Source organism: Populus alba, chromosome 5 (genome assembly GCF_005239225.2).
Source record: "Populus alba chromosome 5, ASM523922v2, whole genome shotgun sequence".
NCBI classification, from domain to species: Eukaryota; Viridiplantae; Streptophyta; class Magnoliopsida; order Malpighiales; family Salicaceae; genus Populus; species Populus alba.
Genome location: NC_133288.1, coordinates 22,436,419 through 22,460,402, shown reverse-complemented (window position 1 = coordinate 22,460,402; position 23,984 = coordinate 22,436,419). Strand labels below are relative to the sequence as shown.

General features: G+C 36.3%; 3 protein-coding genes and 1 long non-coding RNA gene across 8 annotated transcripts; 3 read left to right on the top strand and 1 right to left on the bottom strand.

The window, feature by feature from the left end:
* Positions 1–2,068: 2,068 nt before the first annotated feature.
* LOC118061963 (uncharacterized) lies at positions 2,069–6,489 on the top strand. The gene is made up of 12 exons (XM_035075614.2): positions 2,069–2,352; positions 2,504–2,723; positions 2,812–3,012; positions 3,109–3,179; positions 3,415–3,577; positions 3,713–4,306; positions 4,567–4,947; positions 5,038–5,113; positions 5,186–5,249; positions 5,723–5,858; positions 6,056–6,169; positions 6,251–6,489. The coding sequence occupies exons 1-12, from the start codon at positions 2,243–2,245 to the stop codon at positions 6,314–6,316; spliced, it is 2,196 nt and encodes a 731-aa protein (XP_034931505.1). The 5' UTR covers positions 2,069–2,242; the 3' UTR covers positions 6,317–6,489.
* A 1,254-nt stretch (positions 6,490–7,743) lies between these two features.
* Positions 7,744–14,487, top strand: LOC118061964 (uncharacterized). Of its 3 annotated transcripts, none has more exons than XM_035075616.2 (6): positions 7,744–9,718; positions 10,009–10,113; positions 10,800–11,485; positions 11,643–11,919; positions 12,337–12,453; positions 13,838–14,487. In XM_035075616.2, exon 1 carries the CDS (start codon positions 8,023–8,025, stop codon positions 9,712–9,714), a length of 1,692 nt encoding a protein of 563 aa, XP_034931507.1. In that variant the 5' UTR covers positions 7,744–8,022; the 3' UTR covers positions 9,715–9,718; positions 10,009–10,113; positions 10,800–11,485; positions 11,643–11,919; positions 12,337–12,453; positions 13,838–14,487. The 3 variants fall into 3 exon arrangements, with proteins under 3 accessions (XP_034931507.1, XP_034931506.1, XP_073265186.1); XM_035075615.2 differs by having other exon boundaries at positions 7,744–9,737; XM_073409085.1 differs by having other exon boundaries at positions 7,744–10,113.
* A 1,681-nt stretch (positions 14,488–16,168) lies between these two features.
* On the top strand, positions 16,169–19,039 carry LOC118061966 (rop guanine nucleotide exchange factor 1). 2 transcript variants are annotated; one of them, XM_073409086.1, is made up of 5 exons: positions 16,169–16,560; positions 16,787–16,903; positions 17,007–17,542; positions 18,024–18,377; positions 18,494–19,039. In XM_073409086.1, exons 1-5 carry the CDS (start codon positions 16,371–16,373, stop codon positions 18,851–18,853), a joined length of 1,557 nt encoding a protein of 518 aa, XP_073265187.1. In that variant the 5' UTR covers positions 16,169–16,370; the 3' UTR covers positions 18,854–19,039. The 2 variants fall into 2 exon arrangements, with proteins under 2 accessions (XP_073265187.1, XP_034931508.1); XM_035075617.2 differs by having other exon boundaries at positions 16,171–16,671.
* A 353-nt stretch (positions 19,040–19,392) lies between these two features.
* On the bottom strand, positions 19,393–22,665 carry LOC118061967 (uncharacterized). 2 transcript variants are annotated; one of them, XR_004689686.2, is made up of 3 exons: positions 21,446–22,619; positions 20,189–21,333; positions 19,393–19,987 (listed from the first exon to the last, which is right to left on the bottom strand). It is a non-coding gene; the product is annotated as an uncharacterized lncRNA (long non-coding RNA). The 2 variants fall into 2 exon arrangements; XR_004689685.2 differs by having other exon boundaries at positions 20,189–22,665.
* Positions 22,666–23,984: the final 1,319 nt, after the last annotated feature.

The window sequence follows — 23,984 nt, the reverse complement described above, 5'->3', positions numbered from 1 at the left end:
ATAATTTTAATTGAATTTTTTTTACTTCAAATAATTTTATACTGAGTTGACTTGCCTAGATCATTATCCTATTAGTTTTAGGTTGAACTACGTCCTGAATTGAATAAGATTAATATGGTTTAGAGATTAAAGAGTGTTTGGAAATGAGCTTTAATTTTTTTTTAAATAATTATTTAGTGTTTTTTTATTGTTTTAATGTATTGGTATCAAAAATAAATTTTAAAAAATAAAAAAATATTATTTTTTATATTAGCATGTCAAAATAATTTAAAAATATTAAAAATATATTAATTTAAAACAAAAAAATTAATTTTTTTTTTTAATATAACTTTCAAAACACTACAAAAAAAGAAAGGTTTTTTTTTTTTTTTTTGAGAAAACCTGGGGAAAAGTTTCTTTTTATGGATGGATAGCAAATGCTGTCGAGCAGACAATACCAGCAGTTCTTACAGGTTGTCGATGCTATTTTCTTTTTAATTTTTATTTCTTAAAATTCAAGTAATATCACGTGTTAATTGCAGAAGGAGGAAGCTATTTGGTTTCACCCTCCTTTTCTTTTGCTTATAATAATCACTACATTTTTGGAGTAATTTTTACAACCAAGACTAGTCCTTTTCAATTGAGTTCTGGTTTACATTAAATTGGTGGATTTATATATAAAAAAAACTCGAATTCTTTTTTAATTCAAAAAAAAAAAAATAATGTATAAAAAACAAACTCATTTATTACCTCGAATCAAGCTTTTAAATTTCTAGTAATCATCGCTGCAAAGTATAATTAACTTTCTATCCTTTTCGATTGTGCCAAGTCTGGTCTTTTGCAAACTGCAAAGTATAAATTGCCCAGGTGGGTCCACATGCGGAACCCCAGGGCGCCGGAGAAAGCTATGATTCGTTACAGGGACAAAGGGCTTTTGGATTATGGAATTTAACATTGTCGTTTTGTACGGCTCCATAAAAAGTTCTGTTTGAGTCATCTGTTTGTTTGCCAACAATGAAAGTTGAGTGAAATTTAGTTTTTATTTATTTATTATTTTAAAAGTGTTTTTTAAAAAATATATTTTTAAATTTTTAATTAATTTTTTAGTATTTTCATATTATTTTAATATGATAATATTAAAAATAATTTTAAAAAAATAAAAAATATTATTTTAATATATATTTTTTAAAAAATATATTTTAAAAATCAATCATTTTCATGTTACAAAACAATCATTTTCATGTTACAAAACAATCTCTATAACTATATAAGGTCTAAAGAGCACTGTTTTATTAAAAAATTACTTTTTGATCCCTTTACTGTCAAGTGAAATAATTAATCAATCCCTTTCATTTTAAAAAAAAAACTTAATATTGAGTCCCTACTTTTCATGTTTATTTGTAGATTTTTTTACAATTTAATTATTTTTTAAAATATTCTTTATTTCTAATGAAATTATCATGGTAAAACTAAAAATACATTTAAAAAGAGTAATTTAAAAATCATAAATCATAAAAAAAAAAACACATAAAAAAAACACATCGGTCAAATTATAATTCACTCCTTGTTTGAACGCCAAAGATTCTTATAATCTCTCTGACATGACAAAAATATATCCTTTTGGTGTCATGAACACAAGTATCTACCTTGATCCGACAAAACAGACAAAATCCAAACTGTTAAGAGCAAAATCTTCTATTTTTTACAACACCGTCGGTGCTTTTTTTTTTTTTTTTTTGACAAAGAGAAATTCCGAAATAACAAAGACAATTTTATTCCATGATGCTAATGGTCAAAAGACATGGTGGTGTTACGATGACGAGGGTACTAGTTTTTATGTTTAAAAATATTTAAAAATATTTTAAATTTTTAATTGGTTTGACGTGAGTATATATAAAAAATAAACACTACCGCCTTACCACCGTAACCGGTCACTTTCCCTAGATGTTCTCGGGAAAAAACATGGCAACATGGTGACCAATTACGTCGTCAGAAAAGACCAAACACCACCAAATCCTCGAAGCTCCCCCAACCCTTTTCAAAGTTCAAAGCAAATGACCGCACAAAAATGGCGTAATCATGTTCTCATTCTCTTGCTACGCGGTTCTCACCTACCGCTTTCCTCGCTGCCTCCAAACTCTCCCATCCTTAAAAGGGCAAAGCTCTCTCTAGTCTCTTATTCTTCCTTTCACGTAACCAGACGCCAACCTCCCGAAAGAAACCTTTTCGATTCCGAAGTCTCTCGCTGTCAAGACCAAGACCAATGGGTTCCCTCTCAGCCCTCGAACGACCATTACAGTATCCAATCGCTCGCCGAGACGACATTATAATTGACGATTACCATGGTGTAAAAATTGCAGATCCATATCGCTGGTAATTAATATCTGTCTCTCCGTTTAAATATATAGTCCACTTCGGCGGGAATTCCTAACTTTGATCGAACTGAAGAGTTTGACTTGGTCTAGATGCAAAAGCTGGCCAGAGAATGCACAAGAAATTAATGTAAATTTGTTTTTTTTGGCAGGCTTGAAGATCCTGATGATGAGGAAGTAAAAGGGTTTGTACAGGAACAAGTTAAATTGACAGAATCAGTATTACAGACATGTGATGCAAGAGAAAAACTTCGTGAAAAAATCACCAAGTTATTTGATCACCCGCGATATTATACACCGTTTAAGCGATGGAACAAGTATTTTTACTTTCATAATACTGGGCTTCAAGCACAAGACGTCCTCTATGTGCAGGTTTGATGAGCTAACATTCGTTTTTTTTAATCACATTGTTATTTTTTTTCAGAAGTTTTTGGTGTTGATGTTTTGTGATTCGTTGCAGGAGAGTTTAGAGGGAGAGCCAAAGGTTTTGCTTGATCCTAATGGACTTAGTGAGGATGGGACAGTGTCCTTGAATACACTTTCGCTTAGTGAGGATGCTAAGTACTTGGCTTATGGGCTTAGTACGAGTGGAAGTGATTGGGTTACAATTAAAGTTATGCGTGTTGAGGATAATATAGTTGAGGCTGATACTTTAAATTGGGTGAGTGAGACTTTGTTTCAATTCCGAGATGAACTTTGATTTTGGCTGTGTTGGTGGCTATGAGCTAATTTTGTTTACTGTTACCTGATAATGCAGGTTAAGTTTACCGGTATTAGTTGGACACATGACAGCAAAGGGTTTTTCTATAGCCGATACCCTGCTCCCAAGTATGTATCTACCTTTCTAAATGAATTAAGATGGGGGTGTAGCTTATCTAGGCATAATGATATTGACAGATGCTTCGGGGAATTTAATCGATTAGAATTGCTAACTGCTTTGAATTTCAGTTATTTAAGTGTAAGGTGAGGTGAAGAGTGAATTCATTGGAAGATAATGAATTACATATTGTGTTGAACCCTCTTAGTTTTTAGATTGATATATGAAATTGAGTTTGCTATGTAGAGAGGGAGAAAATTTAGATGCTGGGACGGAAACTAATGCAAATCTTTATCATGAGCTATGCTACCACTTCGTGGGCACGGATCAATCCGAAGATATACAATGCTGGAGAGATTCTGAAAACCCCAAATACATGTTTGGAGCTGGTGTGACTGATGATGGGAAGGTATATTGTGAATGCCCACTTATATTACTTGTTTTCTGAATTATTTACTTTATTTTGGCGTATGACAAGAATGAAGAAAGCATTTTTTGTTTGAAATTCTTGGAAGATGACATCATTTTATATGTTATTTTGCAGTATCTTCTCCTATATATTTCAGAGAATTGTGATCCAGTCAACAAAGTATACTTTTGTGACATGTCAGCATTTCATGATGGCCTTGAAGGTTTTAAGGGAGGAAACGCCCTGCTCCCTTTTATTAAGCTAATTGATGACTTTGATGCCCAGTATCAGGAGATAGCAAATGATGACACTGTATTTACTTTCTTGACTAATAAAGATGCCCCCAGATATAAAATAGTCCGGGTTGATTTGAAGGAGCCAAGCAGTTGGATTGATGTTGTTCCAGAATCTGAAAATGATGTCCTTGAATCAGCATTTGCTGTTAATGGTGATAAAATGATTGTCTGTTACCTGAGTGATGTGAAGTATGTAATACAAATAAGGGATTTAAAAACAGGATCTCTGCTGCATCAATTACCAACTGACATTGGTTCGGTTACTGGGATATCGGCAAGGCGAAGGGATAGTACAGTATTTATTGGGTTTACTAGCTTTCTCACCCCTGGAATAATATATCAATGCAATCTAGACTCCAAGGTTCCTGACATGAAAATATTCCGTGAAATTAGTGTGCCAGGATTCAATCGATCGGAGTTCCAAGTGAACCAGGTAGCTATTTTCTCTGTTTGCCATTTGCTAGCTTTAAATAGTGTTCTGATATCACCACTAGATCAATTTAAGGTGTTTTGTAGGAATAGTCTCTTTTTGTTTGCTGGTTTCCCTGTGGGACAGAGGAATAATCTCAATAGCTGAGTTGTTTATATGAGATCTTGTTCCTCAAAATTAAATTCAACTTGTATATTCTTCTGCTCTCTCCATGTACAAAAACTAATCTATGTTTCCTGCTTGACTGGGTTCTTTAATTTCAGGTTTTTGTGCCTAGCAAGGATGGTACCAAGATACCGATGTTTATTGTGGCCAAGAAGAATATAATGTTAGATGGGTCACACCCATGTTTGTTATATGCCTATGGTGGATTTAACATTAGTATTACACCATCATTTAGTGTCAGTCGAATTGTTCTGACCAGGCATTTAGGTTCTGTTTTCTGCATTGCAAATATTCGCGGTGGTGGAGAATACGGTGAGGAATGGCATAAAGCGGGCTCACTTGCGAGAAAGCAGAATTGCTTTGATGACTTCATTTCGGCTGCTGAATACCTTGTATCTGCTGGTTATACCCAACCAAAGAAGCTGTGCATTGAAGGTGGAAGCAACGGCGGGCTGCTTGTTGGGGCTTGCATAAATCAGGTGGAAAGTCTATTCATTTGCCTGATTATATTTTAGTTTCGCCACTTATTTTAGTTTGTATTGATTGTGTTTATTACATTATTGTGGCAGCGACCAGATCTCTTTGGTTGTGCTCTGGCTCATGTTGGTGTTATGGACATGCTGCGATTTCACAAGTTTACCATAGGTAGCTGACATCCTGTGGCTCTAACAATGATCATCTTTTCTATCAAGTTTTTTCTAAACTTTTGTTCTTTAGGTCATGCTTGGACTTCTGACTTCGGTTGTTCAGACAACGAGGAAGAGTTCGGTTGGCTATTCAAGTGAGTTGAATTTAGTATAAAAATCTAGTGGAATCTTCTTATCCCATTACCCTTGTTTCTGGTCTGGGTTGGACATGTAGTTCGACTGTCTGGGTCTGACACTGTTTTCATTTACTGTCACTAAATTAAACTATATCTAAACTGATTAGAACGCTGCCATTTTTTTAAAGTCACATACCCACGATGGTGGTGATTGCCAACTTCGATACTGTTTTTTCCATGAAAAATAGTTGCATATTTAGACTGGCGAGCACCTCCATACCATGCTCTACTCCCCTTCATTCGGCAAGTTAACCCAGGCAGATGGAAATTCAAGTCTATGGTTTTTTAGTTCATAAGCCTACCTTAATGTCAAGTTTCAGTAGCATAAAGCATGTTATCTGCTTGGCATGACCGCATATTCACAACAAGTTTAGTCTGATGATTCCTAGATGCTACTTTTGTTGTTTGACGTTCTTGTTTTCCTTTCTCAGGTACTCGCCATTGCATAATGTTCGCAGACCATGGGAACAGCATCCTGAACAACCTTCTCAGTACCCATCTACCATGCTATTGACTGCTGATCACGATGACCGAGTTGTGCCGTTACACTCACTGAAGTTATTGGCTGTAAGTCCTCAACTTTCTTGAATCCTAATTGTTTTTTGAGTTGGTAACACAGACATTGTGTGCATCGTGAATTCGGTTTGTAAAAGGGGCAGGATATTTCATGATCAGGCTGTTCAGTTAATAATTTAGTCAGCAGGAAAAAGTTATTACCGTATTTACGCTCCCCGTCTCAAAATGTGTCCAACTTTTTCTGCCAGACCATGCAATATATTTTGTGCACAAGCTTGAAGAACAGTCCCCAGAACAATCCAATAATAGGTCGCATTGATTGTAAAGCTGGACATGGAGCTGGACGCCCGACTCAAAAATTGGTAATTGTTGCACTAATCTTTAGGTCTTAATTAGATCACCTCCTTATCACGGACTACTGACATTTGGCTCTTGTTCTGCAGATTGATGAAGCAGCTGATAGGTATAGCTTCATGGCAAAGATGGTGGACGCTTCTTGGACTGAGTAGGATCAGATTTGGAAGTAAAACAAGGAAACTATACATTTGATTGATGAAGAAAGGACAAATAGCAAATGCTTTGCTCAAATTGTATCCATCATTCACAACTACGTAAAAGATTTTCTTTTTGTTATGAATTTTCATATTCTAATTACCTGAAAATCACATCCCATTTCTCTCAATTGATTAATGATTTTTACTAGGAAAGAATGGGTTTTGCAGCACGACATTTCGAGAATATTTTTGTACTCTCACATAACATTTTAAGTTTTTAAATTAAAACAATTATTGGATACGATAACATAACTAAGGATGGAATCTTATCATTCCAATAATAACTAATAAAATTTTAAAATTTAAGCATATGGTGATGGAAGAGACGTTAGAAAGAATATGAGATCACAGAAAATAACTTTCTAAATGCTTTTTTTTTTAATGATGAAACCATGGAATGTTTTTTTTTAATTATTATTTCATGATAAAATTCAATAATCACAAAATGGCATATTACTATATATGTCTTTGCGTGTGTCTTTGCAAGATATAACGAAAGTTAAACTATTGTTAGTAATAACTACAATAATGCTAGGAAACTTTAAAGGGTTTTTTCACTAATGATGCGAAAATTTCTGATGGGAGTTTGTAAATTACCATATCAAAGGTGATGATCTATCCCATTACGATGATTTTAAAAACGTTCTCTATTTCAAATCTGATGTTTGTTAGTGGAAAAGGTTGTCATGTTGTTTGTTCTCGCTCTCTCAAAAGGTGGCCAGCTTGTTTCCCCAGACCATGCAATATGTTCTGTGCAAAAGCTTGGAGAATAGACAACAGCCCCGGACCAATCCAGTAGTTGCTCGCATTGATTGTAAAGCTGAACATGGAGCTAGACGTTTGGCTCAGAAAAATTGTGATAATTTTTAGTTCTAACTTCTCATTATCACCCCCCCTTATAGCAGACTATTGACATTTGGCTATAGTTCTGCAGATCGGTGAAGCTTTCGGTAGGTATAGCTCCATGGCAAAGATGGCGGGAGCTTCTTGGAATGTGTAGGATTAGATTTGAACGTCAAAAGAAAAAAAAAAAAAAACGTCTGATAGATGAAAAAAGAAAGATGGACACAGAATAACAAGATGTTATATACGGGGTGCTCTGCAAAATTTTCTGCCCAAGAGTAAAAGAGACCAAATTTTCTTACCACATTCACGGTCAGAAGCCAGTCATAAGAGAGAGATACGGGCTGTTTTTCTACTCCCTTTTCAAGATTAGTTGTTAATCCGGGAAACTTAAGATTTAGAGCTTGATTTTAATTTTGAGTTTTTAATTTATCCGGATAAAACCTGGTTAACTTAATCGAATTTTATTTAATTTCATTGACCTGATTAAATCTGGCTCAGCATTAAAACAGAAAAAAATGATGAAACAACATTAAATCTTCTTATGAGTTAATAGGACGATCCAATAACTTAGATTTTTTCCTGGTGAATTCTCGAATCGAGTCGGGATCAGGGTCAAACTAAGATATCTCACCCCAACCTAGGAGCAAACATGCTTTTTCTGAAAGATTAGGGATTAAGTTGGCATTTGGCCAAAAGTTGAAGCGCTAAGCCCAGAATGCACAAACCGAATCCAAATACAGAGAGGAGTTTTCTTCACCTCACACACGCCATTTCACTGTGACTGTATCTCAAACTTGGAGCGTAACGGTCATTTCATGGCCATTAATCCGCAGAGCTTTCTAGGGTTTCTATCTCTCACTAACAAAATCACCAGGTACCGCTTGCCTCACCTTCTTCGCTCTTCAATTCCATTTTCAACCCTAGACCCTCCTCAATTTACCATTTCTCATGATAATATCAAGCTTCAATCTAATCTCGACGAGGATTACGTTCTTAATGAGCTCTCTAATCTGTTACCAATCTCTCCTAAACCACCAATTCCTCACCCATACAACCACGATCGTTCGATTAGTAATAAGCAAGTCGAAATCAGACCCGTTTTTGATCGATTTTTATCCCCTGAAGAGAAATTAAGAGGAGTTTTTGTTCAAAAAATCAAGGGTAAATCTGGAATTGAACGTGCTCTAACAGAATGTAGTGTGGATTTGAGTCTTGATGTTGTTGCTAAAGTGCTTAATAGAGGGAATTTAGGCGGGGAAGCTATGATTATGTTTTTTAATTGGGCGATTAAGCAGCCTATGATAAGTAAGGATGTTGACAGTTACAATGTAGTCATTAGAGCACTAGGTAGAAGAAAATTTATTGATTTTATGGTGAAATTTTTGCATGAGTTGAGGGTAGAAGGTGTGAGCATGAATTCGGAGACGTTGTCGATTGTAATTGATAGTCTAGTTAGGGCCCGTCGAGTTTATAAAGCAATTCAAATGTTTGGGAACTTAGAAGAAGAGTTTGGGTTTGAGTGTGATGCGGAGTCATTGAATGTGCTTTTGCAATGCTTGTGTAGAAGGTCTCATGTAGGTGCTGCGAATTCATACTTCAATTCGGTGAAGGGGAAAATACCATTTAATTGTATGACGTATAATGTAATCATTGGTGGGTGGTCGAAGTTTGGTAGAGTTAGTGAAATGCAGAGGGTTTTTGAGGAAATGGAAGAAGATGGTTTTAGTCCTGATTGTTTGAGTTTTAGTTACCTTCTTGAGGGGCTAGGAAGAGCTGGTAGGATTGAAGATGCTGTTATGATATTTGGTAGTATGGAGGAGAAAGGTTGTGTACCAGATACTAATGTTTACAATGCCATGATTTCTAATTTCATTTCAGTTGGGGATTTTGATGAGTGCATGAAGTATTATAGGTGTTTATTGAGTAAGAATTGTGATCCCAATATTGATACTTATACAAGAATGATCTCTGGTTTGATCAAAGCTAGTAAAGTGGCTGATGCTCTTGAAATGTTTGATGAGATGTTGGATCGAGGGATGGTTACTAAAACAGGGACTGTAACTTCTTTTATTGAACCTCTCTGTAGCTTCGGCCCACCCCATGCTGCAATGGTGATCTACACAAAGGCAAGAAAAGTTGGCTGTAAAATATCACTAAGTGCTTATAAGCTATTGCTGATGCGGCTTTCCAGATTTGGTAAATGTGGAATGATGTTAAAAATATGGGATGAGATGCAAGAAAGTGGTTATTCTTCCGACATGGAAGTTTATGAATACCTCATCAGTGGACTTTGCAACATAGGACAGTTTGAAAATGCTGTCCTTGTCATGGAGGAGTCTATGCGCAAGGGCTTTTGCCCAAGCAGGTTCATCTGTAGCAAACTAAATAACAAACTGCTTGCTTCAAATAAAGTTGAGAGAGCTTACAGGCTATTTTTGAAGATCAAACATGCTCGTCACAGTGAAAATGCGAGGAGATGTTGGCGTTCTAAAGGCTGGCACTTTTGAACAGGCATCTTCTGTATTGACAAGTATATTGTGTCTTTCCTTCTCTGTTTCCCCTGCAGCATGTACTTGTTTTTTCCTGGAGTGTGTCACAATCATTATCTTGAGCAAGTTTTCTTATGGTCACTTGCAATGAACAACTGATAGAATCCAAAAGTTCTTCTAAATAGTTACATCACTAATCTTCTGTTACTCAGTCATAGGCGTTAGGAGTGAAGAATTGTTTTTTTCTTTGAGAATTTGTTTTTAGTGACATCCTTCCTGTCTATATCTAAGGTTTTGGTTTATTGAGTGCAGGCGACAGTTTTCAGTGGGAAATAGTTAGATGCTTGTGGATTACAGAGATAAACTGTGAAGTTCACAATGGTGAAAAGCCAACTTCTTGTGACTCTGAACTGCTGCGTAAGAAACTTGACCTCATCAATTTACAAGCTATCCTTATTTACTTCCTTGGTAGTCTTTTGTTTACTGAGGTTCTCTTTACCTCCTTGGGAAGTGTAGTTCATATTGTTTAGTTGCTGTAATTTGATAACTTTCTGATTTGACTCTGCTTATCAGTCTTTCTAGTTGCCTATAAGTTGTCACTATGAGGTACCAGGTACTCAGGTTACTGGGAGGACTTCAGTTGATCCTCCCGCCAGAGGTGTTTGATAAACTGCTATGTAGCTGAGCCCAGGGTCGTATACTGGAGTAGATCCTTACTTCTTCAGTCTATGTTTTGCCATGAAATTAGATGAGGGTTGATTTTTTATCTGTCCACAATGAATTATGACAAGTTGTGAATGGTGGACATTTTCTTATCACATTTGATTGGATTTACTTTTAAAGTGTTAAGAGTAAGAAAAGTGCGTGGATTTTGCTGATTTTAGCATGCTATCTTGTGTATTTGTGCTCTTGAATTTCATCAAATTTCTGAATTTTCATTCTTTACCAGCAAACTGGCCTTCTTTAGGATAGCAATAAATGTATATAGCTGTTTTTCTCTACCTATTCTTAGTGATAAACTGTTCACTTTATCATACTAGGAGTCATCTCTAATATTCGACCTGCCTTTTGTTTTTAACATTTGAACTTCTTTCCTTATGCAGAGACTGTTGTCATTATGCCATAAACAAAGGAAGAGAGAATCATAAGAAACACTGAGTGTAACTCACTGAGTGAGAAAGTAGCAGAGTGACAAGAAAACACACAGCTGGAAATGGTAAATTCAATCCAGGAGCCAGATTCAGAAGGCCAAAACCTATAATTAGCACCTCACGTAGAGAAGGATGCATAGTGCGGATTTGTACATAGAAGGCAAGAACGAGAGATCAAACCCTGGATTCATATGGCAGACATGAGGTGTTCGTGTAGCAGACTTTGCAGGAAGGGGTTTTCTGTACTTGAACTTAGATGCATGTTTGTCTTGCTTCTCTGTTTGTCTATCCATGACAGCGCGACCTTGATTTGGGTTTGATGTATCATAAATCAGTTCTGTTTAAGTGTGGTTCCTTATTTTGGGAACAATGATCTCCATAGCCAAGTACTTGCCTAATGGTATAGGTGTTGACCTCATTGACTCTGGCTGTTGTGCCATTAGAGTGAGGAGTGACCCATGACGGATGGGGCTGGGTAATCATCAGTCAGGTGCAGCCTTGATCTTCATTTTATTTTTCAAGAAGCTTGCTGCTAGCCCACGTGGTGTTTCCAGTGATGTACAACTTCTGGAAAACCTATCGGAGAGCTGTTGGGGATAACATTTCTGGTTGCGGTTTTTATTCATGTAAAGACCAAGGTAATATAACTGGCAGTGCCTCTTCCGTTCAAAAATTTATACTAGGACGAGATAAGATTAATAATAATCGTACTTGGTGAAATATATAGATTAACGAAACCTAGTAAATTGCAAATACATTCAAGACTAATGCAAACCTCTTTGCTTGAATTAACAGGAGTGACTAATATTTGGAAAGCTCCTATCTGCAAATAAAGGGAAAAAAAACATAAATCCAGGCATAAAGGGAATATGCCTGGATTTATGACTTGAGAAGCACCATTCAATTCTCTCCCAGGGATTAGCAACGTCGTTTGCTAGGTTCAAGAGGACCACCGGATAGCTTTTGATCTTTTCTTCTTATTGTTTGTCACAATCAACCAGCAGTACTTTTAAGGTTGTGCAGGAAGACTTCTGTACCAAAAAGTTTAAGAATGGAGGATCAGGCTGAAAATGTACGTCATGGATGTTTGTTCTGTTTTTTTTTATATAAAAAAAAACTAATCATGTTTTTCTATTCTTAATTACGCAGTGCATAAAGTTCCTGAAAACATGAACAGTCTGATTATTTTCTGATTTTCTAATATTGTAGACAGCATAATTGACAATTGTGTACAAATTGCTATGCACCCAAATTTCACAGTGCATGCATGTGATCCTATTTTGTAAGAGAAGATCCAATATATGTTACTGGTTGGTGATATCAACTATGTTATAATTTCAGTCTGGCATATTAGCTAATCAAAATGAGCTGGGGGCTACTTTGCTTTCGCCATTGTCTACAGTTATCCTGGACATTTTTCTTTTTTACTGTATTTCTACTGGGATCCTGATCTGCACACTCAGTAACATGTCTAAAGATGCCTTTTCAGGTTCTGCTGTGCTCTGCGCATCATTTTTTTCCCTCTATCTTCTTGACCAGTGCTTGGATTCAGCTTCATAAGGATGTTATTGCACTGACTGTATACTCATGGGATTCTCCATCCAAGGTATGGTGTTTTGACATGACTAAGAGTGCTTTGCTTTCAGACTTCATTTTCTTTATGCTTTCAAATTAGCTTCTTGTATAAATTGGGCGTATTTTACAAAGCTGTTATGATTCTCTTTATTGTGTTTCGTTTACTAGTTTATAGGTAGCTCCACTATTTGTTCTTGCTGTTATTGAAAGGGTAAAATGACGTCTTTAAGAGAAAAAAATTGTCAGTGACAGCCATGACCCACCCTATGACTCTTCTCAGGTATCTAGCATGGTTAAAAAGAAAAGGTTGTTTTTGCAGTACTGATTGGACTTTGTAAGTGAAGGTGGGCTATATGGCTGAGATTCTTGGACTGTTCTTTCGTTAGATGTGATTGCAGTTGAAAACAGATAGATTTGAAGGGTAAACTGTAGTTTATGCTTTCGTTTTCTTTTTCATTTATAAAAATTTTTATTCTTTTCAATTACAATTTCTTATTTTTGGTTTTTCATTTTGATATTTATTTTTTAAAATTTTTAATTTTATTCTTGGCACTTTCATTGATTTTTTTTTAATTTTATTGTTATTTTATTTTTTCAATTTAACCCTTATTTTTTTTTTATTAAATCTATTTTTCAATTCAATTAAACTCTTCAATTGATAATTTTTATCCCTCTAATTAATATTTTTTCCATCTTTTTTTTTAAATTCTTTTATGTAATTATTTTTTTTCATGATTTATTTTTCAACATTTAATTTGTTAGAAATTCAACATTGTAAGATTTTATTATTCTATATTAGTTTTTTTTATATTGATTTTGTGATTTTTTTATAGGTTTATCCTGGTCTCATGACTTGGATCACGATTTTTGCATTTTTTTAATTTTTTTTTAGTTATTTTGTTTCTATTTTATTTTTTTAAAGTATTATTCTAATTCATCTATAATTTTTTTTTAATACAAATGATGTTTATTTTTTAAAATAAAAAATATTTGTTTTAAAATTATATTGTTGATGTGTTCAACCTTGCATAATTTTTTTTTATGGTGTGAGCTATTTTATTTGTATTTATTTTTTAAATTATGAGTTTTTTAAAAAAAATAAATTTATTATTTATTTATTTAAATAAATAAGTTCAGTATATTATTCTCTACGTCGAGATTATCATGGTACATAGAGCAGGTAGACTTGTGTATTGCTTCAGAACCTGAGCACATGTCAGCATTTTGCTCTGCACTCTTTTGATAATTAGATTTTCTTTAACTGGCATGCAGTAACTTTGATGTTTTTCATCTGGATGAAAGGATAAATCCACCACTGAAAAACTTCGTAGTGATTATAGCTAGTAGATTCTTAGGTCATTATCATGCATCAGATTTAGTAATTGCTGAGATTAATTGCCTTGCTATGATTACAGGTTGGCGAGTCTCCTGATCAATCTAAGGCGAAGCTTGCGCTTGTAAATCCAATGGCTTTCCTCTCGCTTTTTTTACTCTGATTGGTTTTGCTGCATTCATACATCTTTGCTTGGACGTTATGACCTGGGAAAGACTTATTATATACCACAGACAAAACTTGCCATACCCCAGACAGCTTGCAGCATTTTATTTCAATTGTCGGTTTGCTCATTTGTCTCATCGCCGTCCCCATTTGCTTTACTGTCATTACCATTGCCAGCATCCTTGTTTCGCTGCCACGAATTGCTAAAGCTCTGCTGGAGTGGAGGAAGCTTCAGAAGGTTTCTGATTTATGCACCACCCACTTTCGGTTGCTCCTCCAGGGTCTGGCTTGGAACCGTGAAAGCTCAGATGATTATGGCGGAATTATTCAGGGCAGATCCTTTCTTTCTGAGATTTTGTTTTACAGCTTACTTGTATATCACAAAGCTCAGCATTTCAAGGTCTTGGTGGGCATGACTGATATTTTGAGGAAACCATATTATAACATTTATTGTGAAGTAATTAGGGCCATCTTTGAAAGACATTTTTTCCTTGTGGACGTAAGAAATTGAATCACAATATAATTTAACTAGTGTTGACGTAAGATACAACAACTTGGAGTACAAAACTTTCTATTTTTCAATTTTACTGGAACATCATTGGTTTGAAGACCTGTTTATTCTATCATTCATTTTTTACCATCTGTTAGCAAACACAGAAAGATTTCGAAACAGAACACCTTTTAGATTTAGTCCATCATAATGAAAACGAATACTAGCACTAAATGAAACTAATAAAACCTTGTCGCACGTGTAAAAATAGGTTATGACAAATCTTATCTTATCGAAAACAAAAACAAATTAGTTTGGTTATAATGGCAGCAACAACCCAAAAAAAAAATCGTCAACTAGAAAGAACTAGTTTACATATTTAAGGGTTGGATTTTTTTTTTTAATGTAAAAAATATTATTTGAGCCATAGAAAAATATCTAGTATTGTTATAAAACTTAATCCAACAGGTCAACTTTCAAGTATCTAAATCCTACTTTTTTTATAGTTAGGTTTAAAGTTAAATTATATGAGAATTTTTTCAATATAATCTAATAGACTTTGTTGGTTTAAAAACAATCTAATTAACCAGTTAAAAAGGTAAGGAATGAAATTAAAAAGATAAAATTAACAAAAAAATAAAAAGTCACATTCAACTCAATTTTTTACCTAATTCAAGATTTAATTTAAATCATATGAGAGTCTCTGCAACATGAATTTAGTTATTTTGGTCAATCCAAATATAACTTAGCTTATTGATAAAAAAAAAATTGAGAATAAAATTAAAATATATATATATACACACACAACGACTTGAATAAAAGAATTCATCTAATAAAATTTAATTGCCTCCATCGAGTTTACAGTGATTCAAAGATTCTTACTGAATCCAGTTGAAACTTGATTGATTCGTACAAGAATTTTTTTTTAAAAAAAAGATAAATATATAATAATATTATTTTAATAAAAATAATTAACTTGTACTTGAAATTGAGCGTTTCTCGTGTCCATCCTCTTGCAAGTACGAATTACGATTACAATGGTAATAAAGGGGTGTTCACGTCCGGTTCGGTCCGGTTTTAATGAACCGGAAAATAGTATTTATGGTTAATATAACCCGAACGAACCGAGAACCGGTTTTGTTATTACACACAAGAACTTGAGAATCATCAAATGCGCAGAATCATGGCTTCCAGTGAAACCATTTTTCTGCAATTTTTCAACAGACGGATGTCTTTGTGATTTGATGGTAGGAATAAATAGCAATCACTATTCACTGCAGCTTGCCTTGGTGAGGAAACATCAGCAGATGGAGAGTGAGGCAGCAGTTGGGTTCCAAGACAGGACAACAAATGATGATGGCTCAATGGATCGAACTCGCTTTCTGTTAACCATATGATGAAATGGGGGAAAGGGGAAGGGCCTTTTATACCTTTATTTTAGATTTAATTAAACCCGGTTCGGTTTGGTCCGGTTCCGGCAACCGAACCGGACTTAATTTTTTTTCCGGTTTTTTCGGTTTAATCGGTTTGGTCGGTTTTTTGAACACCCCTAGGGCTATGGGCTTAGGTCCATGTACTAATGTTGGTGTTATTAGTAATAACACCAACATTAGTACATGGACCTAAGCCCATAGCCCACATAAATGAAAGGTGGCCCACTCAATCATCTCTTTCACCAGTATGTTGTTATTATATTAATAATTTACACGCGCCATGATAATAATTGAAGGAAAAACCGCTTCTGTCCTCCTGGTGGGGACTGCTGTTAGCGAAGCTAGCGCCAACATTGCGCAATTAAACAGAGAGAAAGAGCAAAGACTTGGTGACGACTACAAACCTTTACTTGCCTTTCACTTTTTCAGCCTCTTTCTTTTCTTCGATTCAATCCAGTTATCTCTTCTCACCGGAGGAAATGTACGGTCCTGATTAGCTGTCCTAATAATCTATTTGATCTTGATCAATGGGGAGTGTTTCATCGGAGGATTGGTTAGATCAAGTGAGCGAGAGGTTCGAGCTCGACAGTTACAGTTTGAGTGCGGATGTGAGCGGATCGGAGAGTGACACTTCTAGTAGTAGCTTCTCATGCCGTCGTTACGATCTCCAAGGCGGCGCTTCCACTTCTTTCACTTCTTCGACTCCTGATTTCGCCGGTAATTCCGTTTCTCCTCTGCCGCTTCCGGTGATGCTGCCGGTTGTTGGTGATAGACATGTTGCTGCTAGTCCCGATGAGATGGAAGAGAAACCGGAGACTGACTTGTCCCGTTAGTTAATTAATTATTTTTGCTGAATTTAGTTTTTTTAATCTATTTTTGGAGAATTTTTCTTACTGTGACTGCAGTTTTCTAATTTTTTTATTTTTATTTTTGGCGGTTGCAGAAATTGCACTGATGAAGGAGCGGTTTGCTAAGCTTCTGCTTGGAGAAGACATGTCAGGTGGAGGACAGGGAGTTTGCACCGCCGTCGCCATCTCCAATGCCATCACCAATCTCTCTGGTTAGTGAGTGAAAGAAATGAATATTGAATACTGCTTTAGCTGTAATCAATTGAAGAAAATTGCTGAGATTTATGTATTTGTATGTCGGTATATATTTGGCAGCTTCTGTGTTTGGGGAGCTATGGAGATTAGAGCCATTAGCGCCGCAAAGAAAGGCAATGTGGCAGCGAGAGATGGAATGGCTTTTATGCATAAGTGATTCCATAGTAGAGCTTGTACCATCAATGCAGGAATTTCCTGGTGGTGGGACTTATGAGGTTATGGTGCCTCGGCCACGTTCGGATTTATATGTGAACCTCCCGGCACTCAAGAAGCTTGATGCGATGCTGATTAGCATCCTTGATCTGTTTTCTGAATCTGAATTTTGGTATGTTGATCGTGGGATAGTAGTTGCTGGTGATGATGTGGAGGAACTTCCCATGTCTTCCTCTTTGAGAAGACCATCAATCAGACAGGAAGAAAAATGGTGGCTTCCTTTCCCTAAAGTTCCCCCGGCTGGTTTGTCGGAAGACACAAGAAAGAAGCTGCAGCAGTGTAGGGAGTGCACAAGCCAGATCCTTAAGGCTGCGTTGGCAATTAACAATAGTGTGTTAGCTGAGATGGAAATCCCAGATACTTATTTTGAGAGCTTGCCCAAGGTATGGGAACCCTGCCCTGCTACATCGAATTCCATTTATGCTTGATGAATCAGCTGTGGATGTGAATGAATACTGCATGGTCAAAGTTTTATTAATCTTTAGTTTCCACCACATCCATGCCAAATAAATTCCTTTTCTATCTGTTAAGCAGTTTGGTCTGAGGTTTTTATGTGGTTGATATGTTGTCCCTGGTATAAAATGTATTGCTAATGTGCTCATCTTATTTAAAGAAGAGAGTATAATGCTGTTCCTGTATTTCGTTTTTTGTCTGCTAGGCATATATGTATAATTCCCGCGCTGGCATTCTTTTTATGTGAATGAACATTTGCATCTACTGTACATTGTACTCTGAACCATCGAAAGGGATCAACTCTTACAAAGGACACTATGCTGTTGCTTATGCAATGTCTTTACGTTTCCTATGAAATATACGCTGTTAATTTTGGTTTTCGTGGCCTTTTCTGTTTTTTTCTTTTTTCAGAGTGGAAAAGCTTGCTTAGGCAGAATCATGTATCATTATATAACTGCCAAACGCTTCTCCCCAGATTATCTTTTGGATTACTTAGACTTGTCATCAGAATTCACCACTTTGGAAATAGCAAATCGGATAGAGGCTGCCACGCATTTCTGGAGCCAAAATTACCAGAACAAGCACTTAATTCGTGCAAGGAATGGGAAATCATCATGGGGTGGCAAGATGAAAGGATTTGTTGGTGAAATACCCAAAAGGAAACTTCTAGCAAAACGAGCCGAGGTTCTCATACATAACTTAAGGCTACGTTTTCCTGGCCTCCCTCAGACTGCTCTAGATGTAAACAAGATCCAATATAACAAGGTATTGCCTGCACATTATTACCCATGCATTGTAGCCTTTTTGCTCCTGTTTGCTGATGACACGTTTCCATACCTCCAGCTCACACATGGATAAAAAAAATTGTTTCTCTGCTGCAGGATGTAGGGCATGCTATTATGGAGAGCTATTCTAGGGTGATGGAAAGCTTGGCCTTCAACATAATGGCAAGAATTGATGATCTCCTATATGTGGATGATGCCACCAAGCAACGTGCAACAGCAGAGTCAGCATCTCCTTGTTTTCAGGGAAAGTATGGTGGAAGACCATCCACACAAAAGTGGATATCATCTAGCCATGCTTCTTTTCAACACAGTCCTTGTTCCTCCGCATTTACAGTGCCAACTGTCGGCTCTTCCAGTGAAGTAATCAGGATTACTAATGGAAGGAAACCCCATTCTTTGAAGAAGAGCAATTTAAGGGACTCGGTAGATCAGACTCTAGAGAAACTAACATTTTGACTTGTTAGATCATATCGTTCTGTTTGGACGACCTCAGTACTAAAAGACTACTTACTGCTTCTGAATCTAGTTTAGATAGCTTGTTCCACTAAGCACAGATTTGTGCACAATGTATATCCTTTAGCAGAGAGACAGCATACCCATAAACATTATGGACATAAGACCGAACTCTGGTTTCGTTTGTTAGTTTCCTTGTTGGTTTTGGAGGTTAGAGTTGCGTGTAATAGCAAAACTCTTCAAGTCTTTTTATTTGGAACTTCCCTGCAACTGATGAAAGTCCATCAGTATTGCTGATATGGGAATTTGGCCATCCTTAAAATTTCAAAGGTAGCATGGAAGCTCATCTGAGTTTGTCGGAAGAAACAAATGTTTGAGCTTCAACAAGGACCTTCTATTCCCGGCTATCCAGAAAGACTGATGGACTTTCAGTGCAAGAAATCGAATCCATGGATCGAAATTCAAAGGACGAGAACCCATGTTCTTGAGAAACATATGGAGCAGGATTGTCCCAAAGCTGATCAGGTTCAGTTGAATAGTAATGGTGCTGAATACTAGACGATGCACTGCATCGGTGTGTATACAGGGTTGTAGCTGGTCTGGATGGGCCTTGTATTAAAAAAATTAAAAATTAACATAGCTATGGAGTTGGATGGATGATTGCGGGCCGATCTCTTGGGACCAGTGTTCCAAACCTGAAAGAATCACCAGGGAATGCCTGTCCTCCTCTGGATGACATGTCTCAAGGGCATGTCTGTTGTGGTTGATGCTTACGCAAATAACACTGTTAGCGAAAAAGGTGAAATTCTTCCATGCTGGGCTTTGCACAAAATTGGGTGAAGCTTTAAAAATTCCTGCTTCACCTACAAACACACGAGGAATGCGCTCACGCTTGAGCCTTGAGGTTTGCCAGGGATGCAACTTGGAAGGGGCAGAATACCTCCCTGAGCTTCGGGAATTGTCAATTTTCCCCTTAAAAGTATCTCGAGTTTCAATTTTACCCCTCTCTATTCCTCCTACTTCTCTACTTCCATATTTTTGTGCCGCGTGGCATAATACAATTAGGCATTTGGAAGTCTTGCGAGTAGTCTATAGCTCCTCCAATTCCTCTTTCTTTTGGTTCTTCCTTCGTACAGTCTGAATTATTTATAAAAAAATACATTATCAAAATAAGTAAATTTCGATAACAAAAAAAACGCAATGACTTGAACCAAAAAGGTCACAATATCCGAACATATAGAGGATTAAAAAATACTTAAATAAATTTCGAATTTCATTGCTTTTTGGTACGTAGTCCAATTTATTTCTGGATGGAGCCCTAACATTGAACTTCTTTACCTTGATAAATGCTTATGGTCCCTCGTCGCCCCCTCCAGTTTTGTGCACGGAAAGAACACAGTACTGCCATTACTCAGCCATGTTATGGTCCCCGATGGAGTAATTATCACCATCCCAGCGGCTCTTATTTTACCCTTTTATTGAGTGTCCTACCATGCCTAAATTTAAGTCACATATGAAACAAAAGGGATTCAAGAATCAAAATCACTAATACAAAATTCTATGAGCGAGTGCTTAAAGCAAAAGGGCTGGACTTTCAAACATCAATGTGGAACCTTGAGTGGAGCCACCAGGTAATGTAACCCTCTATTATTATTCCAAACATTTCCATGCGTCTGATGGCCAAAATGCACAAAGCACAAACACAAAAATTATTTAAGAAATTTTGCCTTTACATCATCAAAAAAGACACTCAGCGTGTGGACTTGGGAGTATATCCTAGAAATGGAGTGTTTGGCATGCCCTAACGATAGACCTGCCCAGCCAAATTAGATATTAGTTGAATATCTGACAATGAGGGGAAAAAATTGGTGTGTGGTAGACATGCATGAAGCCATGAACACTGAAATATCTAACTAGATACTCAACATGATTTTATACACACACACAAAAGAGGCAGATAGAGGATCATTACAAAGGGGTTTTGATTCAAAGACCTTCCATGCATTCTATAATTAAGTTGAGCTAGCTAGCCCCGTCCCCGATGAATAGTTTGTATGATCGCTGCAAAGAGGCATCGTCCAGCCTTCAACTCTTCTTTAATTGAACTAATCTTGAGTACGATCACTTAGAGTTAGATTCAAAGGGGAAATAAGAGATAGATAAGCCTAGAAGATGAGATGAAGAAGGCAATGCATCATGCACTGTTAGATTATGAAATATACGCAAGTATGAAAGGAGCAATCACACCCAAAAACCCAGGAAAAAGTCATATAGGTTAAGATCTACAAAGTGAAAACCAGGATTCTGTGCATGTGATACCTCATTACCTCTAATTTTCTGCAGAAGATTGAACCGTGGCAATCAACAGGAGATCAAAGCAAGTCGTGGTGATTTTCTCTTTCATTGATTTTTTTTGTGTTTTATTAGGAAAAGTAGATGGTAAAGTTGGTGCCATCAAGTAGAAGCCAAATAAGGGGCAGAAGCTGCCAGTGCATGACCACCATTATCAGAAAAACAAAAGAAGCTTACCACAAAAAAAAACAACAAAAGAGAAGAGGTTGCTAGAGATCATCATAGCGCATGCAGATTCTTTACCTTTGATCTTTCTTCCTTGCAAGAGAGAGCTTAAAGATGACGACGATGACAGAATAATCACGAGGGTTTTACAAAGAGAGACCAACAGAGCTCAGTTGGCAGCATGCCCACCTCCATATGAAAGAGTTATTCTGATTTCTATAGATAGGAGGTGGACAGAATGCCAATAAACTCTGTAAGAAACCCTTTGCTAAACCCACATGAAAGCTAGCTAGCTAGCTGTCCTAGTATTCACCACTGGAAGGCACAGACACATACTACAAGGAAAACAGACAGCTGGAGAGTAATAACAATCCTTGGGGAGTAGATATGGGACAGATGGGTTCTATTTAAGAAGAAAGGATGGTATAGCACAGTAAATAAGAGAGAGAAAGAGGGAGGGAGAGGCTGGAGGTTATGTCCTTGTGGGTGTAATTAATCGAAAAGGGCAGTGAGGGGGGAGAAGAAGAGGTGATTTGAAGACTTAAAAAGACGAGAAATAATTAATAATTGTTTTGGAGCAGTAATAATGATCAGATTAGACGGTTCCTTCCATATTCCTATGAATTACAGGTCTGTAAGACATCTTATATATTAAGAAGGATCAGGGAAAGAATCATCATCGTCCCTCGTTACTGATGAAAACCCTCCAATCCTTCCTTCCCTCCAGTCTTTTCCTGCGTTCCCTCACCTCCCAATCCTCGTTTCTGATGCCACACACGCCTCTCTTTCTCTCTCAGAAACTGAAGAAATACGAGGGGTCTGGTCTTCTGTCTAATGGCTACGAAATACTAGCAGGGAAGTTTGTGTATGGTTTAGTGATGAGTTGATAGCCCCAACGTAGTGACAAAACAAGAGGTAGCTAAGATAGCAAGATCAGTTTCAGATTAAAAGCAGCTTTTCTCTGGATTTCAAAGAGGGTGGTCTCCCTGCTAGTTTCACTCCTACTTTATTTAGATGCTACCGACCCCTTCCAGTGAGGCATGTAGAAAAGCATAGCTTTATAGGGTCCATCTGTCATCATTCATCCGAACCGTTCCCTGGTATTTTCATTATTATAGGGCACGCATAGGCTTACCAGGAGCCGTTTGATTCATGGAGGGGCGTTTTAACGCCTGCAGTTCATGAAAACGGGTGCTGCTAGTGCTGATTGTCTCTAGGATAGTTGCATTTCCTCTAGGATATTGGCTCCACATGCTCGATGGGATCATTAAGGGCGATCAGGCGAGCAAGTGAGGACAAAAGTGACCTGTAGTCCTAGGGCATCGTCCCTTGGCACATGCGGCTGGTCAAATTAGTTGCCCTTGCACATCAATCCTTCCTTCCTTCCTTTCTTCCTTCCTTTACACGGTGAGTGGATCATGTGGTAACTTCAGTCAGCAATTAGAATTTTAGGTTGTAATTACGTGTGGGGTTATGCTCCTTTTCTTTACGCATGCAGAAACAAACTAATTAAAAAAAATGAGAGCAGTCAATATAGAATTTTATTGAATGGAGTTGCCATAAAAAATTATATTTTGAAATCTTATTATTGAAATTTTTATTTTTAAATAGTTTGTTTCTAAAAAAAATTACAAGCTCTTGTATAAATTTAAAAAACTACCCTGAACAGACTAAAAAAATCCAAAGACAACATCTTCTGACTCTAATTTAAGATCTTCCAGCGACCTTAATTGTTTTTAATAAGCTGACATCTCTTTCAAAATTTAAGTACAATTCAATAGTCAGATTATAAATTATAAATTATCAATCACTCCACGCAACCTAGATCTTTTCTTGGAATTTGTCATTTTTTATCGATTTATAAATATTCTCATAATGATATCTATATAGTCTAATAATTATAATAGGCACACAATTGACTAATCAGAACCGCTTACCATCCATCACTAATGACTTTGGTGCCCAACTAATCTTTATACTTAACCCCAGTATTCTCTTGTTAATCATGCCGATGTGGAAATGGGTAAAAACTCCTTGACTCCAATTCTCGAAAAGAAGTTGAGTGACATGCATCGTCTAAATTCTTATAATCCACGCAACGGTTGTTGCATGCATGCTCCTACTACAGTAAAAGAATTGGTAAACTCCATGGAGCTTTAGGATTCGTAAGATTGTTTCTGGAATGATTAGGACAGCTAAAATATATCACGGCAACTCTTTTATACATTTTAATTTTGAATTTATTTCGTTGAAGAGTTTGATAGAGAGTTTTTTTTTTTTCAATTACATCATTATATATTTTTTATTAATTGATCGCGTTATTTTTTAACTACACAAGATAACTAAATTATACGTACTAGGTTGATTTTTACATAATTAAATTTTAAATTTAAATAAAAAGAAAAGTTAGGTGGAGAGATTTTTTTCTTTTAATTTTTTTTTTTTTTCTTGATTTCATTTTTAAATTTTTTTTTATTGATCAGATAAGTTGTTTTTAGATTAATCAAGTCAATTAAATTATATCAAAACAACTCTTATATAATTTTTAATTTTATATATGAGTTGGATAGAAAACTTATTTAAAAAATTTCAAGATTAATTAACTGAATTAAAATTT